The following is a 19242-nucleotide window of genomic DNA, read 5'->3' on the forward strand; positions in this document are numbered from 1 at the left end:
GCTGTTCCAGAGAAAACGTCTGTGCTTTGTTCAGCCTTTTTTATAAAGGAAACCCATGTCCAAAGCCAGGGACTCATTGATGATAAAAAAGAACTGAGTCCTCAGCTTTAGCCTAGTTTCTGCCTTCTTCCTTGATTATTTAGGTAGGAAACACTGCCTATAGGTCAAACATAAAATGCCTTTTGCATTGCATGGGTAGAGGGGTATTTACACAGTTCAATGTATCAATCGCTTGGATTCATTTGGATATACACATCGGATTTATTATGGTTAATGTTGATGTAGCAAGCAAGAAAAAATACAAGTAATATAATCTTGTTTAAATATTTACCGTTTCATATCACAGTCTGGTTATAGGTAGTTAAAATCAGTTTATTGTTCCTTATATTCTACTAAATTTTTCTCATAGTCCTTTACATTTTGAGAGTCCTTTCACTGAAAATACCAGCTTCACGTTTGTGGTGTTCTGCTGTGGATTTTGTAAAGAGGCCATATAGACTTTTCTTAAATGTTTTATCTGGCAGAAGGATTATAACTGGATCTAAACTACTCTTAGCAACAGCAACACAAGTAAGGAAATTTTTTATTTCCACTAGATAGTTTAACATTGGGCAGTCGCTATTTGTAAGCAGTACGTAAAAAATTGGCCTGAAAATATGATATGGAAGAAAGCAGATGATTAATATCATCTGGATGACAAGAATGTTTCTTTTCACTGTTCTGTAAATTAGATGTTTTTCTCCAATACAGGTATTTTTTTGTATTTTACTCAGATGTCTGGTAAGAGAACAGTATGACCATAAAACCATCATGAAAGATAGAAAAAAACATGCAGTGGCAAGAGAAGCTGCCATCTTTGTGGAAAATTCATCAGCCTCTACCCTGAGATTGTAGCATCTGCGAAATTCTTCCGTAGCCATTGACTGGACATTATATGTTATAGCTATTACCGTTATGCAGAGCACCATAATCCATATAATGATGCAGAAATATTTAGCAAATTTTGGCTGACGAAACTTTTGCAGTACACATCTGTTAAAGGTTTCATTAAATGCTTGGGAGTATTGTGTGTCACTGTTTTTCTTCAGTGTTGCATACTGACTTAGAGCAGTTGAACATAAAATTATAATAGTAACATACATACTGATGTGCATAATGAGAGTCCCAAGGTGATTTACCATTCTACATAGTACAGACTCATATGGCCATTGGTACCCTCTTGCAAAATACGCAGCCAGAAAAGGCATGGTGCAACATATGAGTAAATTTGCAGTGACGAGGTTTACCAGGTAAATGTGTTGTGTTCTTTTTGTCGGCGCTTGCCTTGAAAATATCCAAGCAGCGAGTATATTTCCAAAACTTCCAGCAGGAAATAGGAAAGAGTAGATGACCGGTAGAGCTACAGTAGTAGCTAACGATGGCTGAAGAAGACATGTTGAATTTCTCATTTATGCCGGTATTTCTTGAATGAATGGTCAGAGCTGAAACACAATTTAAAAGAATTATTCTTCTGTAATGTGCATCTAACATCTCTTATTTTTTTGCTCTTATTTTAACTGTTCCTTTTTCTCCCCTACTTTTCACTGTTACTAACTGCTGTTTATCCTCTGGGGTTGTCATCTTGAGTTTCTATGAGGTCACTGTTGGGTGTTCTCTTCCACTGAGATTTGGTGAAGAAAGGTTGGCTGATGTTAAACCCCAAAGATTTTACATGCATGGAATCTAATAAAATAAATGAGGAAATGGAAGGTTCACTCTAGGGTCTGCTGATAACTTGTGTGGTCTTGGTTTACTTCTCAATCTTCTGGAACATCTGTAACCTACTTCGGAAACCACTTCTAGACTATTTTAAGATAAATAAGCAAAATAAGCGCAAAGTATTATCCGAATTGCAGAAATGCAGAGGAGTATCCTGTACCTCCATTTAAGTGCAAATTAAACTGTGCATGGTGCAGGAATCTGGCTAGATGCATTTATTTTGCGCTGATGTCTGTAGCTAATGTTACTTTGTTCAGAGCTCTAATCTTAGATGTACATTTTCAATGAACAATTCAGTCTATATTTTTAAGCATACAAAATGGTTGTTGAAAACTGCAATATATTTATTTTTTCCAAGTTCAGTTTTCAGTCTTTTCTCAATTTCCAGACTGCAAATAAGAAATCAAAGCACTATACGATGACTGCATATAAAAACTGACATTGTAGCTTACTAACCTGTAGTGAAGAAAGATTTTCTTGTATGGGTACTATTTTAGTGAAGTGTATCCTAGTTACCTTTTGTTCTGTATAAAAGCATATAGAAAACATTAACAGATTTCAAACGTACAGGCTGATAGTAGGGGTTTTTTTGAAACAGCTGTAAGCAGATGAACTCAGATAACAAAGAGATTCTGTGTAGCTGTGGTAAAAAGCCCAGGCACCAAGTTGGTTAGATAGCAAAAAGTTGTAAGAGTAATTTTTAAGAATTATGCTGTAGGCCATGTTTGACAACTTGCAAATTGAACTAACTTTTATAGCTGTTACATTTTAGTGCACACTGAGTCCCGTATGGATTGTTGAACCAAAATGTGTTAAATTCTTTTATTACAAGGAGTTACATTCACAAAGTAATTGTTGAGGCCAGTCGTTTAGAAGTCTAATGATGACACTTTTGTGTCAATCTCTAAGTTCTGTCAGGTGAGACAACAAAGTAGTAGTTTTAAGCTTACCTATGCAAGCTGCAGTCACCTTCCTTTGCAGAGAGGGAATTTTTCTGTCTGATGTCCTTTTTATCTCCACTGCTGCAGTGAAAAGGATGATATTTAAATCTGGAAAGTACAGTTAAGTACAGTATCTCTCTGACATAAGTAGGTTTTCAGAATGTACACTTTTCTTTTATGGTGTCAAAAAGCGGCTAGGCATTTAAAGTTCAGACAAGATGATGCTGTCTGCAAAAAAGACTTTGAAATTAGGTCAGGATGCAGCTGCATTAGAGAAATAAAAAGAATGAGATAGTGTGGAAGAGTCCTTTGGTCATGGAGGTATGGCACAGAAACACCTTACAATCCTTTATATAGTGCTTTCCTGGTTTGGGGGGTGGAGGGATTCTTACTGACATTCTCTCTAGGACTGCCCACTTTTCAGAATGGGGAAAAAAAAGTTTCTATTTTATGCATGAAAACTTGTATTTTCAATTACATTTAACCGTTCTTCAGCTCCAAGAGCTATCGCAAAGCTGGCTGTCTATTCCTAGAGCCCACATGCAATTACACTGTATCCATATCTGTCCTCATATGAGTAACCAAATAAACACATCTCTATGTCTAGTCAGATGATGGGTGGTGTGGAATCAATTTACAGCTGATGCGTTCCTAGGCATCAGTTGGGAAAAACGACTGTGTCCAAGAAATACATTCTTTTATACAAATCATCCGGAAGTGTGCAGAGGACAGTTTCCTTCCTCCACAGAAAAGATTTGATCACAAAGCTGTCAAAGTCTGTTTACCTTCGCAGAGCTTGAGATCTTTGAATTTCCTTCTGTCTGATACATTTGTGATCGTCAGATACAGCTTTTCAACAGCTATAAATAAGTTCCTTTCTGAGAACAGAGGAGATACCACAATTGCAGAAGTTTTTATATGTTAAGGTTCTTATTTTGTTGGTTCGGCTTTGTGTTTACAGTGTGAGAATCCACCTGAGTGATCTACTATCAATTTTATTGTTCAGTCTCAATAATTTTATAATTGTTTAACTAAAAAGATGGACATGTATGCTGGCCTCCTATTTAGACTACGTAATTGATCTCATTTAAGATTAAATTTAAGTGAGGGAAACTTGCTGCGGAGTATTAGTTTGTAATGCTATAATTAGTTTGCATGTACTTTAATTCTTGTTCCTCTTAGATTTAGTTATAGCTTGTTTTTATTTTTACCACTTTTGAATGTGTAGTTATATTAAAATTTGTTCTAACAGAGTCTTGTATTAATTAAACTCTTAATAGTCTCTTAAGTAGACTTAGAAGTCCTTGTTACTGTGGTGTTCCATCCAGGTTTTAGACACAAGAATGCATATCCTGAAAATTTGCAACGAGGACACTTGCCAAACAATGGTGTGAGCAATTGCATGTAGCAGGGGGGGGTTAATTATTATTATTTGGTTGGTTATTAACTGTAGCCTGTAGGATTTATAATTTGGTGACCAGAACTCTTGCTGTAGGAAGAGATAATGCTACATTTTTTCTGAACTGTTATATGATAATAGGTTATTACAGTGAATTACAATCTATCAGACTTCATTTTGGAACTGATTAGTGAGATGAGTAACAACAGAATGGGGTATTATAAGTTACAAAAACCCCAACCAACCCCAGAAATTCAATTGCAGTTGGTTCTAGAGCTGTACTAAGCACCTTCATTATCCTTTTAGTGGACTATTTCCATTCACCTAACTTACAAGTGGCATGTTTTGTCTAAAATATATTTGATGGTATTCAGGTGATGCAAGTGCAACTTTTATGGGATTCACTTTTAAGTTCTTCATAATGACCTTCATGTGCATTCTTCAATTATTTATATTTTCTGTACTCTTAAACCATGATCACTGTCTAATTTATACATGCTACTAGAGTTTATATGCCAGTAAGCAGCATATGTTACAACATGGGAATGGGTTGCCCAGAGAGGTGGTGGAGGCCCCATCCCTGGAAATGTTCAAGACCAGGTTGGACGGGGCTCTGAGCAACCTGATCTGGTTAGCCGTGTCCCTGCTCACTTCAGGGGGGTTGGACTAGATGACCTCTAAAGGTGCCTTCCAACCCAAAAACATTCTATGATTCTACTTTGCCATTGTATGCAGCCAACTTATTTTGTCACCCAAAAGCACAAACCCACGGAAATTCCCACCAGTGAAAGATACTTCAGTTGGCCGTTTGTAACCCCTACCTAGCGTGTTATGTAATGTATGACAGAGCGATCCACCTGCAGGCTGCCTGGCCACTTCCTCTCCCTTTGGCCTGCTTGAGATGATAGAAGATAGCCCAGTCAACCTCATATCTGCTTGTACATGTCATAAACCAAGGGGAGAACTGGACTGTTCTTGCTCTACAACAGCATATATAATGTGTTGGCAGCAGTTGCTCCTTGTAGGACGGAAGAAGGCAGCAGCTCTGGCTCCTGTAGCGGTCCTGTTTCTCTCTGTGCTGTGGAAGGCCCAAGAGATGCACACAGTCTCTGAATCTTGAAGGATGGAAGGCAACTGCTGAGCATAGGGCACAGAAAAGTGTGAGACGCTGGGTATGGCTACTATGGGTGCTGAGGATGAATCATACTGAATAAATGTATAGCATGCACCAAACGTGCAGCAGCCTTTAACTTGAGATTTAATATTATGTACTTGGAATTTGATATACTGTATGGCATTTGATACCAAGATAATTCTGTAAGCTGCACCGGCTACTATACTAGTGCAATACATATTTTCTTTCAAAAAAAAAATTCATTTACCAAGTAGCTTGCCTAGAACTTTGACTTTTGGTGCTTAGATTTGTTGGGGATTTTTTTCCTTAAGCATTAAAATTTTTCAATTTTTGTCTACATAACTCTCTGCCTGCTTGTCAGCTTTCTGTGCAAGGGTGATCCAGTGTGCCCACAGCTCTTCTCCTGACTTGATACAATGAGGATTTTAGCTATAGTCAGTATTATGTATTTAATATTGCAAGTGCTCATCAAAGCAAAATCATCTAAGCTCACGTTTAAATCTACTCAGGTTGAGTCAAGTGCTATGCTGAATCAGTGAAGATAAAATATTTGGCAGGTTTGGACTGGGCCTGTGTTTGCTGTTCACTAATGATTTATTTTCACCAGTTTTAGAGCTGCCCTTGAGATTCAGCAAAATAGACCCAGAATGAAAGTTCTTATGTTGGATGAATTATGAGTGTATGCAGTATAACTCTATGGCATCCTCAGGGATACAGAAATAGGGATATATTGCACTCATTCTTTGATTGTCATAAAATATGCAAAATTAAGTGTTTCATAGGCTCCAGGTAGTTGTTCTACATAGACAAAACACAAGTCAAGCAATGTCTTTTAGGGAGGAAAACTTAGCTTGAAATTGATAGTATAACAAAAATAATCTTCCAACATTTTTATACTTCATTACTTTAATGCTAAATACTTCGTATTTTTTCCCCAACAACATTTTTTGTGCAACTCCCAGAGGTCTCTTTAACCATATTTGCTTCTAAAAAAGCAGTGGCTTTGTATTAGACATGATTTTTACTTTTAACCTCAGAAAGAATTTTTTAACATGAAAATTGTTGATCGTCATAGTCAAACAGAAAGCTTTCTCTGTGTTTTTCTACACCCTACTATAATTTGTGGGGTTTTAAGTTAAATATGTTTGCATATAACAGCTTTTTGGCTTTTCCAGGTTCTTCTTAAGCTTCTGTGAAAACACAAAAGTAATAAAGAAAAGATAAAAACCTAAAACAAGACAGTGAAAGCAAAACTGATACTTAAAAGATAGATTCTGTTGGCTGCAAGCTGGGGATTTCTGTCTGCAGAATTAATTCCTTGCTGATAAAGAACATTTCTATACCCCCTGACAAAAATGATCCTGTCTTTTCATCAGACTTTTAATTTGTTGATCACCATGCTTATGTCACCAACTTTACCTAGTCAGAATTTTTGTGGGAGGAATAGCAAGTATTATTTGTTTTTAAAGCACAGTCATTTATATCTGTGGTTTGAGAGTTCTGTGAAGGTGGCCTTGCTTTGTAATAAGTGGAAAAGTGTACTACCCCTCTCTGTATGCAAACCTAGAGGAACTAGGATTCACTATTTACAGAAAAAAAGCAAGATAACTTTTGAAAGTAGCGTGTACCAGAATATATTATTGGGGCATATTTTAAATGATTCTCAGCTTGTTAAAACGTAGCCTTATAAGCAAACCCTAGGTTTTTTTCCTCCTCATTTTGTTTCTCATTTTGCAGTACTATGAGGCACAATCAGCCATTTCTCTGCCGTTCATGTTCCTATTTCTACACTTCCCACCCTAACCGTGCAGTTTGAATGTTAAAGCTTTTTCCAGCTTCATCTCTTCTCCCCAGTTATTCTCACTCCTGTGATGTCTGTGAACAACTTCTGTGCAATGATTTTTCCTGCCTATTCACTCTACGAGCAGTGAATGGTGACAGCTTTGTAGCACCTTCTCCATTCTCTTGGATTCCACAGAGCCCTCAGGAGTTGGGATTTTGTGTAAGGGATGGAAAAAAGGCTGGCAGAAGGTTCCCAGTGCTACAGAGAATATATTGAAAATATTTTTTGGATTGGTGGAACATTATAAATGGTTTCTTTTTCACTTTATTTGTACTGTGCAGCACAACTTGCTCCTCTCCACCCTGATTCTGTATGTGCTTTCAGAGAAAGCATTAAACTGAAGTGTCTATATGTGAATTTTCCAGTTCCAGGAATAATGTCTCTCACTTGTTTATCAGTGATGTAAGTTGCACTCCTCTTTTATGGCTTCATTGACTGATGTTTTGAGGGAAGTTGTTCAATTAAATTTTTCCACGTTGTATTATCAAAATAATTGATACTTGTTTGCCTTCATGAAAAATACCCATTTGCAGGTCAAAACCATAATTACAGTTAATTTCACTGTGAAAATGAAAGCTGATGATGTGGGTTAGCCCCACACAGCCACTCAGTCACCCCCCCTCGGTAGGACGGGGAAGAGAATTGGAAGGATAAAAGCGTGAAAACTTGTTTATGATTTCTGTCTCTTTAACCTTCCTGTTCTTGTAGCTGCTCTGCTGCAGAACAGGTGGTGGCTTCTGATGCTTCCTCCTATTCCTTCTAACGCATTCTGGTCATATCTGTCCTTGTCTCAAACCCTTTGACCCCCACGCTGGGTGCCAAAAAGTGGTGTTGTGGTTTAATCCCAGTAGGCAGCTAAGCCCCATGCAGCTGCTCAATTATTCCCCCTCTGGTGGGCTGGCAGGGGAGAATTGGTAGGGTAAAAGTGAGAAAACTCATGGTTTGAGATAAAGAGAGCTTAAGAAGTTTAAAGAAAAAAAAAGGGAGGGAGGAGGGGCCACCAACAAAACCAAGAAAAATAAGTGATGCAAAAACCCCCAATTCCTCACCACCAGTCAACTGATGCGGTAGCCGGTTCCTGAGAAATGGCAGCCCTGGCAAACTTCCTTCCTGGCTTTTATTGCTGAGCATGATGTCATACGGTGTGGGGTATCCCTGTGGCCAGTTGGGGTCAGCTGTCCCAGCTGTGCCCCCTCCCAACCTCTTATGCACCGCCATCCCGCTCACTGGTGGGGTGAAGAGCAAAAAAGGCCTTGACCCTGTGCAAGCAACTGCTTAGCAATAGTGAAAACATTCCCGTGTTATCAACACTGCTTCCAGCACAAACCCAAAACATAGTCCCATAGAAGCTACTGTGAAGAAATTTTTCCCAGCCAAAACCAGTACAGCTGTTTACTCAAACCAGGTACACTTTGATATGTTTATGATTCAAGTTATAAACATGTATCTGGCAAACAGTTTTGTTTCATGGCTTGATTTCCATTCATTTTAATATATATATGTATGACAATGTAGCTATTAATGTATTTATCAAGTCTAAGAGGTACAGAAGTGACTAGCCAGCATGTATACTTTTATGCATTTTGTAACTAGTATTTATTTTAATAAAGAATATGCGCTCCTTTTTACATAGTAAAAAAGAGGTGACATTTTGGTACACCAAATGAAATTTGGAGATGTGTTGTAGATTTAAATAAGGAAGGAAAATGAGGTTCATGCAGATTATGTGGACACGTGTCGAGTTATCCTCTACCTACAGAAAGAAAAATAAATAGAAGGATTTTCATGTTGAAATTCAGCTGAAGGCTCAACTAATTGCTGTAGTTGGCCCTGCTAGTATTTAGGAAGCACTGATAAGACAAGAAATAAGAGACACTATTAAAGTGTCTAATGGCATGGTCATTTGACATGTCACAGTGTAACTTTCAGTAGACGTCCCAAGATGCTTCAGGACTGTTTGCTCTTCAGTAATACTGCTTTGCAGAGCCTGGCATTTTACCCTCAAATTTGGGAAAATTGATTGCAGAAGAAAATATATAAGGATTAAACATTTTAAAAAAAATAGTAAAGATACCTGCTTTTGGGTTTTGGTCAGTGGTAATTGTTTCCTACATGACAGTGCTGTCTAGTTTCAGGTCCCTTTCTGAGCTAGTTGATACATCTGCCCTTTAACATCTTGAAGCACTGATTTACATAGTTGTGGAAATCCGTAAGTATTTTCACTTGTCTGGTTGCTTTTTGGGGTGTTTTTTTTGCCCTGACTGCTACTCCCTTAATGTCACACTGAGAAAGATCATATAGTCATACCTGTTGCCCTCTTCTGTGCCATATCTGCCATTACAGACTTGTGCTCCCTTTCAGATTTTCATTTCTGAGCTGAAGATTTGATTATTTAATGTTGTCTGTATAGAATCTGTATCATATAAATTATGCAATAGTACAATGATGACTTCTCAGGTTTTTTCCTCCTAATTTTAACAGTGCGTGTGCTCTTTTATTTACTGTTGAGGAGGGAGTTATATCTTGAACTTTTGTTAAGTTTGACTACCCTGAATAATTGTGTGTTGTTTGAAAACTGTCATCTCCTTACTCTCACTCATTCCAGATTGTAGTGTTAAACACATGAATACTATTTGCAGATTCTTGGGGAACATCTTGAAGAAAAAAGATAACGTATTTTTAAGCTTTCTTTCTGATTTTTAACCAGTTCTAAAACAAGAATTAACATCTAATGTGGTAGGGTTTCTTAGAGCCTTACTAAAGTAAGTAACCTTGCTGAAGTCCAAGTACAGCATGTCACTTTTATCCTGGTGCTTCTCAGCTCTTCCAGAGTTCCTCTGTTATTGATCTTCTGGTAGATGGCTTCCCTCAAACAAGTCTATTCACTTTTCCTTGGGATACCTGATGCACCCATGCTTGCCTAATTTTGTCTTTATAGGTGCTATGGATTTGCCTAATACAAACATTAGACTGTAGCTCCTGAAATCTCTTCAAAGGATTTGGGTCATATTTGCTGCTTGTGTACAGAGGCTGGTTTAAGTGATAGATTATCGTGTACTGAAATGCTTTTGAAACGCTTTGTTGTGTAGCATGTAGTCCTGGGAAAGTGTTACTCTTCAATATTTCCTCTAAAATGTTTTTTTTTTTTCTGAAACCTTGTCTGCTGGTATTATGCATGGCTTCCTCGGTGGTCCTTCTCTATGATCTGTCAAGAATGACTGTCATGTAGAGCACATCTGATTCAATGCAAATAGATGTGGGTGTTTAAGGCTTTCCTCTTGAAGAAAATACTGACTAGATTTCATTGTTAAAATTATTAAAACCAAGAAAGCCCATGGAATACTAATGACATGATGGACCAGAATCCTGAACTTGTACTGCAAGACAATTTTCCTGTTGTCCTTTTATGTAATTAGTTGCTTACAAAATAGTATTATAGTAACAAAGTAAATGTTACATAATTTACAAAAGCATGCTCAGAATACTAAGGTGGTCCGGGTTTTGGACCATGGAACACATTTCTATTTGGCTTTGGCTTTAAAAGTCAACTTCATTTGTAGCATTGAAGCTCTGTACTATTACTTGATCTTCTGGAGAGATCTGAGTCTGGTTTTGCAATTGTGCAGTGTCCGTGAACTGGAATCCTTGTAAATGAAAATTCTGCTTTAAACAGAACACTTTCTTCAAAAGAATTTTAGAATTCAAATTTTGTTCCAGCCTCACCATGTCAGAAAGAATGATGAGATAATGTATGTATCCTGTGCAATGATGGTTTATAAACTCCACTAGATTTACCAGAGTTGACGTAAATGTGTAGAGCTACTATTCTCCATAGGAGAATTGCAGAGGACAAGAAACATGCTATTCCTTGCACAGTACAAATACAGAGCCAAGACAGTTCTCGCTTCAGCGTACATATAATAGGATGACAAGATGATCGATAAAAGATCATGAAAAAATATAATGCCAGTGTTGTGAAAATTGATCAGAAATTATTGTACAACTATCTTAATTGTTTGCTGAAATGATTAAGAAAAAATGTAGTTACCATTGTACTTTTATGAAAATTACATGTTTGTAGGAATCTCTCCTTTGAAGATTAAGAAACCCCACCCTTTCTTGTTAAAAATCAAAAAAAATTACACTGCTTAGTAATTCTAATTTGCTTAACATGTTTATACCCCGTTTTACCAAAACTGAATGAAGTAAAATCACATAAAAATTAAAACAAGTTTATATCTAGAAGAGGTGAAATGTTATGCTTATTTTGTTCAGTAAGAGTTATGAGCAGCTTCTGGAAAGCCAAAATATTGTACAGAATTAGTAAAAATCCACACGTTTTGACATAGATTTGGCATTAAAAGTCACATGATCCATCAGAGAAGTTACTGGTAGTTGTATTCAAACTAGCATCTTTCTACCAATTTACTTTAGCAATGTTGCTTGTGTTCAGGATAATAAATCCTTGTTTTATGGAGCGTAACATCTAGTGTCCAATTCATTTACCTTTCTGGCCTGTCATGCCAGACATTTAAGTTGTTCTTGGTATAACTGCCTCTTTACTCATTTTTGGGTCTAACAACCTCCACCTTCAGCTCCCTTTTTTTTAAACAACGTTACAGTTTGAAATTTTTGTTTGTGCCTAAATACATAAACCTGTTTGATTTTAGTCTGAGAATATAGTTGTATCTATGGGACATAGCATCAGCAATTATCAAGATTATTTTGATCATGTGAAGAGAGAAGGACTGTGCCAGGGAGGAAGCATGCAGCTGAAATGTGTGGCTTCGGAAATCTCTAAGTAGACCAGTGACTGAGTCTGAGCAAAGGTCAGAGCTGATGCATCAAGTGTTCACAAGACCTAAATTTTCTGTTCTGCTCTTTATGCTCAATTCTGTGAGTTTATTTTGCTTGTTGAACTACTTTGTGTAGCTGCAGTCACCAAATTTGTTAGAGTTTGAAGAAAACCTTAGGTAATACCTATATGCCATCTTTCCTTTCATTTCTAATTTTTGAAAATCATTGCTTGCTTTTCCTCAGGTGTTCAAACTTGACATTCATTAAAATGTTGAAAACATAATAAGGGGCTTAGGAGGCTTGAATATTTTAATTTTGCCATTTAATATAACTAAGTGTATCTTCTGTAATTATAAGTGAATTAATGGCAGTTGTATTCTTTACCTCATTTTTAAGCCACGTATGTTGCTGAATTCTCAAATATTTTTGTGGAAAAATTACTTCTGTAAATGCAGGTAAAAAGTCTTTGAAACCTATTAAAACAGAGAAGTACATAAAATGTGTAATGCTTAATATAGCTCTTTCAAATAGGACACAATTTGCTTTTTGCAAAATTCATCTATTATTTACATACAGAAGTTGGTAATGTTAATGTCTGTACACAAGATTCCTTATGCAGGTTCAAACCAATTAATGGAAGTCTCCTTAAAGAGTTAGTGTTCTAATTTAGTCCAACAGAAGATGTCTGAGAACTTGCTGTTTCCTTGGATAAACAAGAGCGAAATACTTCTGAAAAGTAACTTCTCATTTTCACAAACAGAAGTAAGACTTCTCATTTTTTAACAGGAAGAAAGAGGCAGGATTAGTAGCTGTACAGTATTGCCTTTGGTACATCTTAAATTGACGTCCTGGAGTGACAGAGAGAAACCAGTATCCATTCACTTAAACAATCAAATCAGAGACTTCTTCTTTACAGAACTTGAGTGGGGAGTGGTAGTAGATAATCGATCTTGTGCATATTGCCCAAGTTTTATTTCTGAAGTGCTTTCCAGAGTTAGTCCTGTATCTCCATGAAGTCTTTTGCAAATAAGTTGGAATACAGTCTTGCGAACACTTCTGGACATTAGGAAATACATAACCGGGTCTAAGCAGCTGTTAAAAGATGAAAATATGAGCATCACCTCGTTGCATTTGTGAATAATTTCCTTCCAATAACAAGATGGATTTTGTAACTGTGATGTAATGTAGACAAACCGGAACAGGTGGTAAGGAACAAAACAGATGGTGAAGATAATGAGTACAATGAAGGAATTCCTTGCTGTCTGGGTGTATTTTCCTGTGTTGGGAAAATTTGCTCTTTTCTTAGAAATTTTCAGAAGGTTCTTGGCAATTTTAACATATGAAAGTATCAAAAGGAAAAAAACTATCCAAAAAATTATTACAATAATATAATTTAAAATGGCTTCTGTCATTGCATTCTGTTTATTTCGGTAATGAAAGCACATAGTGGAATTGCTGTCCTTATTCTTAAAGAAAGATGGTGCAACTACTACTATAAATCCTGTTAGTGCAATTGCCCACACCATGCAACAAATATGTATACTTCGTGTAGTAGTTAACATTTTAGGACGCTTCACAGACTTATTTATTTTTACATAACGATCTAGACTAATTAGTCCCAACAGTACTATGCTAATATACATGTTCATATAAAATAGGGTTCCTACAATCTTGCATAAAATCAGTCCAAACATCCAGGTGTTTTTGGCAGCATGATAGAGTATTCGGAAGGGAAGACAGAAGATCAGCAGAAGGTCCGCAATGGCTACATTTAGCAAGTAAACTTGGATAGAATTCCTTTTCTGATGTACACACAGGAAAGCAAACAGGGCTGTAATATTTCCAACCAATCCAATGACAAAAATAACAGAGTAAAAAATTATCAAAGCAAGTGACAGCAAGTTGTCGTCCATAGAACAATTGGCATTGTTTTGGATTTCTGAGGCATTTATGCCTAGGCTAGTTTGGTTATTCCAGAAGACATTCTTGTATGGCGGAATGGTCAGTAAATCAGCTGAAGCTGCAGCCATCACCTGTGAGGATTTTTTTAGCTGTTCTGTAGGGATGCAAAGAGAAATTTTAAGAATTAGATCGCTGTGGGACCATTTTCACGTGTTTGCTTGCTTTATTGCATACAGTCTTATGTGATATAAACATAAAAGGCAATAACTAAAAAAGCAAATGCACCAAAGTATAGTGGTAGCTGAGTAGAAGAAGGACTTTCAACCAGATGTCATGATACAGTGTAATTCTAGAATAGTCAGTTCCCTGTTTTTCTTCTCGTGAAGTAGGCAAGAACAGGTGGTGCGGAACACTCCCATAGGTAACTATTTTTGTAATTCTGTCTTTATTACTGCCTTGTATTGTTTTAAAAATCAACTATTATGTTTTGCTGCAAATTTTAGAAATTTTAAATTTTTATTTTATCTATAAGTAGAAATAATTTTTTTAAGTTTTGATGTTAGAATTAGTCTTTGCGAAACAGTAAACTTTTTAATAAAGATGCAAAATAGGGTAAGCATTAGCTAAGTGAAGTAGTCTCAGTGTTGATACAAAGTACATAGAAATGTATCAAAACAATTCTAAACTCATCAGTATTAATTTTAAATGAGTACCCAGGATCTCTTGCATGCAGGTCACTGATTTTCAATTAGAAAAGCAATTTTCAATTAATACTTATTTGGCTGCAGAATCTATTATAAATAGCACTGTGAGTCAGTACTGTTACAGTAACTTTTTTATTTTTACCAATTTTAATAATTCATATCTTCATGTAGATTTAAGTATTCTTTCCTTTTCTTGACTGTTCAAAAATCAATATTATCCAAAGAAACAAATATTAGCTGGAAACCACATTAATGCATTAACAGGTTGTTTTCACATCTTCCTTGTTTTCCTTCATTTCATTTCAGAGTTTTTAATTTCACTAAGCTCATTTTTGACCAGGATGGTACAATCTGGAAGATAAAAGTCAGCTTTGACCAAAGAAGGAAACCAAAAAAAGTGTGTGGTTAGGTAGAACAGAATCACGATGAGCGGCTTAGAGACATCGTTAAGACTGATTAATAAAGATACAACTTTTGTCCTCGATTTCTATCTTGTAGTGATAAAAGATTTCATAAATAAGTTTATTTAGAATTTTTTTTAAAGGGGCAAGGTTTTTTCCCCTACTCTCACAAAAACTTCAGAATTGGGTTTGGTACTCTGAACTTAGTTGTCTAACAACAGTAACAAGAAAAAAAACAACAAAATTTGCATGGTAGGTCTTAAAAATGCAGATTTTCATTTAAATGTGTGATATAGATACAGCAGTGAAAATGGCAGCATTTTAGGTAAAATTCTTGGTAAGACCATATGGTCTTGGTATGTACATTAGTACATACAGAATCTGAATTATTGAGAGGACAGTCTGAAATATTTTAACATCCTACGTTAGCTGATCTTACAGTTGCATTTAATTTCGTACAATATGTTAGCAGTTTTAAAAATATTGCTGTTTTCATATTTGGCATTTCATATTGTCAGGGCAAGAAGTAATTTTAAAGGTTCGTTTAAAAAACATGCTTTAAAATACATCTTGAAACCTATCTACTACTATAATTTCTTGTTTATGTGGCTTTTCTGTAAAAATGCTTGACATCATGAATTGCATAAATAGTGACAAGCTTTAGGTCAATGAGAGTGAGAAAAATTAATTACGCTGCAGATACATTAGAAACATAACTTTGCTATCATAAGTTTTGTCATCTGTAAGCAAGCAGGCGTGCTTGAACAGAGGTGTATTTAAGAAAGGTCTATAGTACCTTTGCAGTTAACAGAAATTTTAATAGAAATTTGTTTTACTATAGCTTAAATATAAAAGAAGCCACTTACCATTTATGTGTTGAGAATGTCTGCTGATTTTCAAAACCACTGGTAAAGACGGGGAGGAGTAACGTGCAAGTCCTCTTATTAGAAAGCTAAAGCACCAGCTTCTCTATGAAAGTGATGGAAATCAGCTGACACAGTACAATTAGCAACCAGGGGAAGTTTAGCTGGTGTTGCAACTGTTTTTTTAAAAGATACTTCTAACTAGCAAAACTCAGTCTACTGAAAAGATCAATTTTGCTGTTAATTTGGGCTTTGCTGGGAGAGGTTCTATAATAAAGTTTTCTCTGAGTTTCACTCTGAATTGGAGATTTGGGTATTTTCCTCAGGACCTTTGTTTCTGGTGAGCAGTGTCAGTGGCTTCCTTTTTAAATTACAATTATGTTGGTACAGCCTGTCTTCTTTTTAATACTGTCACGGAAATGGTATCACTTTTTCAAATGTAGGGTAAAGATAAATCAACTCCACGGTGAAATGGTACATTTTGCTTACGTTGGTGTAGTTCTCCTGCCTAACTTCTTCCTGGCCTGGGGTTAGAAATTTGAGGTTGATCTTTTTCATTCAAAATGCGAGTGATGAGAGAATGTGAAAGTGCCCAAGGTGTGCAGCTTAACAATTTCAGTAAGGCAGAATTGGAATAAAGTATTCAAAGATAATACTACCTGGTAATACTATTTTAAGTAGCATGTAAGGGATTGAAAATTGCAGATTTTCAAGTGGATTCTACAAGTCCTGAAAGAAGGTAGCCTAAATTTAATGATCATATCAAGAATGTTGTCTTGGCTTAGGGTTCTCCTTTGAAATGAGAATTTCCATGTTAACTTTCTTAATAGATCATCTGATCAGGAATCAAGCTTTTATGGGATTCTACAGATTTCAGTTAAATTGTAAACAGGCTATGCATTCTTACTTGAAGGTACTTGTTTTCATACACTTGAAACTTTTTAAAAGAAAACATGGGTGGTTACAGATGATGGATTTACAGGTAATCAGACTGAGCTTATTGTAGCTCCTTTGTGCTATTTTGAGTTCCTACTTTTGTAATTTATGCAGTCACATATCCTCAAGAAGTAGTATACAAATTTGACATTCTTCCTTTTAAATAATATGGTTGACTGCAAAGGGAGGCTTTGAATAAATGCAGGAAGTCACTCTATATTAAATGCAGTATTTTGGCTATGTGCATTAAATACTAAATCGTGTTCTAAGACTTTGTCTGTAGGCCGCTTCCTCCTAAACCAGTCAGTATCCATCCAAATTGTTGTACACTATTCCATTCTTACGCATTGCACCTCACTCTTATTAGTGGAAAGACTGTGCCTGGAATCCAGTTTAGAAACCTAAACAATTTCCTCCCACAGTGGAATATTTTCTAGAACCATCACAGGGATGTTCCTTTTCTTTTCTGCAGTGGGAAAGTGAATTCTGTGATTAAGGCTCAAAATAGTGTTTTGAAAATCCTGTGTGAAGGATAAGATTCTACAAAGTGTATCATAGACAGGATGTTTCTGCTGGAGAATTGAAGCAGTGTAAGGCTTAAGTGTGAAAGGTAAAAAGAAAAAGTAATACCAAGTAAGAAATTATAGGTGTTAAATTTTAATCTCCATTTTATTATGATTTCACTTTGTGTTCCTTCTGAGATCTGTTAAGTACTGAAAGGATCTAGCTGTGCCTGGGACATTTTAAGGGAAGCCAGTGAAGGAGGAGGAGTCCATGCCAGGAAAAAATACCTGAAATTAAGAAATTCCTTCTAAAAAACCCAAAGATTCTGGCTTCTGTTTGCGAATTTATGAAAATAAGTTCTAAAATGCAAATTGTATTTCTCAAATAATCTTATAATTTGTCTCGGTTTTTGTCTTTTTAGCCACACTGTGTACTGCTTGCCTCAAAAGAGAATTCAGCCCCAGTAAAGCTTGGTGGCTTCGGGGTAGCAATTCAGTTAGGAGAGTCTGGGCTAGTTGCTGGAGGTAAGAAATTTTCCTTCGAAGTTATATATTATGCATGTTGTACTGCAGAGTTCTGTTCTTCCAACACAGACTGGCCTACAAAACAAGAGCTCAGAAATAATCTTTCACTAAAGACTTAGATTAACTGTGTGCATTTATAATGTTAACAAAATTGCTAGTATGTAATGCAACGTTGTTGTGCATACATATACTGAGTACAAAATCCCTCTAAATGTTATTCAACAGGAGCTTACGCTGGTTTGATCAAAATAAAATTGAAAAAAGCAGAGAATTTTCCATTTTAATACAATCTTTGGCATAATTCTTCCATGCTTGACAAAGCAAATCAAATAAAAATGCTATCAGGTCTGAAATGTATGTCAAAGCAATTGAGTAAAGACTTACTACAGCATCCTCAGTGCTCCCCTATGTTTCTTAGGCAATTTCTGTCAGAACGCTATGCTGTTTAATAGCAAAATCTTACTGGTTTTCACATGTGGCTCTTTTCTGTGTTTTAATATTTCATTGTAATTATTGCATAAGACATCAATATCTTGATACATATGTATATTTTTTGACTGAGTGTGTTTTGTTTTCTGTGGATTTTACTTCCTCTAGCTGCCTTCCATATTGTTCCAGACAATAGGGTTATGCTCTAATCAGCCCGCACAGGTGAAGACCCAATCAATTTTCTGATGTTTTCATTGCCAGAGTAGGAGACCACACCAAAAGATTTTGTTTAATTTTTTTTTTCTTTAAAATGAGTAACTTCCTCTCAGTACCGTGTTTCTTCAAAATCTAATTACTTAAAGGTCTGTGTCAATTTGGCTTTTATATGCTCTTTAAAATAAAAAGCAAATCCAGTATAAGCATACCAACAACTTCCATTCTCTTCCAGATATCGCTAATACCCTGGAAATATCCAGGTGTCTTATTACCTAGAGACCTAGATACATCTTTTCAAAGAAAATAGCCATTCAGTTAAGCTGCTGTTGTTTCCTTAATGGAAAGGTCACTCCTTCCTTTACTTTTCCTGTGTTTCTCAAATTTTTTGTACCTCAGCCACTGCTTTTTTTAGTGATAGTTCCTACACTCTTGTTTACAATTCTGTCATTTTTCGTCTTTATATTCTCACTGAGCAACTTTATCCATTTCTTTTGTTTCAGCTACTCTTCTGGAGGTAGTCAGATACTGTGTGCTTTCTTTCAGACAACTAGCTGTCTCACAAGAAACCTCAAGTTCAACTTGGAAAAAAAATTCTGCATTTTCCCCCAAATTTGTTATGTCCTTCCTTTCCTGTTGCCATTCACTGTTCTCCATTCCCACTTATCGTTCGTGTGCTCAACCTCCTGGTCTTTTGTTTTCTATGTAAAAATGTTTTCATTCCTTTCTGGTTCTGTTTGCAGTACTTACAGAAGCTTCTTTCTTAAGCCTCGTCCGTATAATATTTATCTGTATCTTTTGCCTCATCCTTCTCAACTTTTGCCATATCAGTCTGCCTTCATATTTTTTTCCTCTCTCTCAACTGTCATTTCCAATGTGTAACCTTTCTGTTA

The 19242-nt window shown here is 36.1% G+C and overlaps 3 protein-coding genes across 3 annotated transcripts in view; 1 reads left to right on the plus strand and 2 right to left on the minus strand.

The window, feature by feature from the left end:
- CASK (calcium/calmodulin dependent serine protein kinase) overlaps positions 1–19242 on the plus strand; it is a 245040-nt gene that overhangs the window by 135561 nt on the left and 90237 nt on the right. Inside the window, exon 6 of the mRNA XM_009646334.2 lies at positions 17605–17707. Within this exon, the coding sequence (XP_009644629.2) occupies positions 17605–17707 (103 nt within the window). The remainder of the gene's footprint in view (positions 1–17604; positions 17708–19242) is intronic.
- Positions 414–2739, minus strand: GPR82 (G protein-coupled receptor 82). The gene is made up of 2 exons (XM_009646067.2): positions 2709–2739; positions 414–1481 (listed from the first exon to the last, which is right to left on the minus strand). Exon 2 carries the CDS (start codon positions 1446–1448, stop codon positions 414–416), a length of 1035 nt encoding a protein of 344 aa, XP_009644362.1. The 5' UTR covers positions 1449–1481; positions 2709–2739.
- On the minus strand, positions 12620–15810 carry GPR34 (G protein-coupled receptor 34). Its single transcript, XM_009646301.2, has 2 exons — positions 15747–15810; positions 12620–13929 (listed from the first exon to the last, which is right to left on the minus strand). The coding sequence occupies exon 2, from the start codon at positions 13901–13903 to the stop codon at positions 12764–12766; it is 1140 nt and encodes a 379-aa protein (XP_009644596.1). The 5' UTR covers positions 13904–13929; positions 15747–15810; the 3' UTR covers positions 12620–12763.

The sequence above is a fragment of the Egretta garzetta genome, unplaced genomic scaffold (genome assembly GCF_000687185.1).
Source record: "Egretta garzetta isolate BGI_Z169 unplaced genomic scaffold, ASM68718v1 scaffold70, whole genome shotgun sequence".
In the NCBI taxonomy this organism is placed as follows: Eukaryota; Metazoa; Chordata; class Aves; order Pelecaniformes; family Ardeidae; genus Egretta; species Egretta garzetta.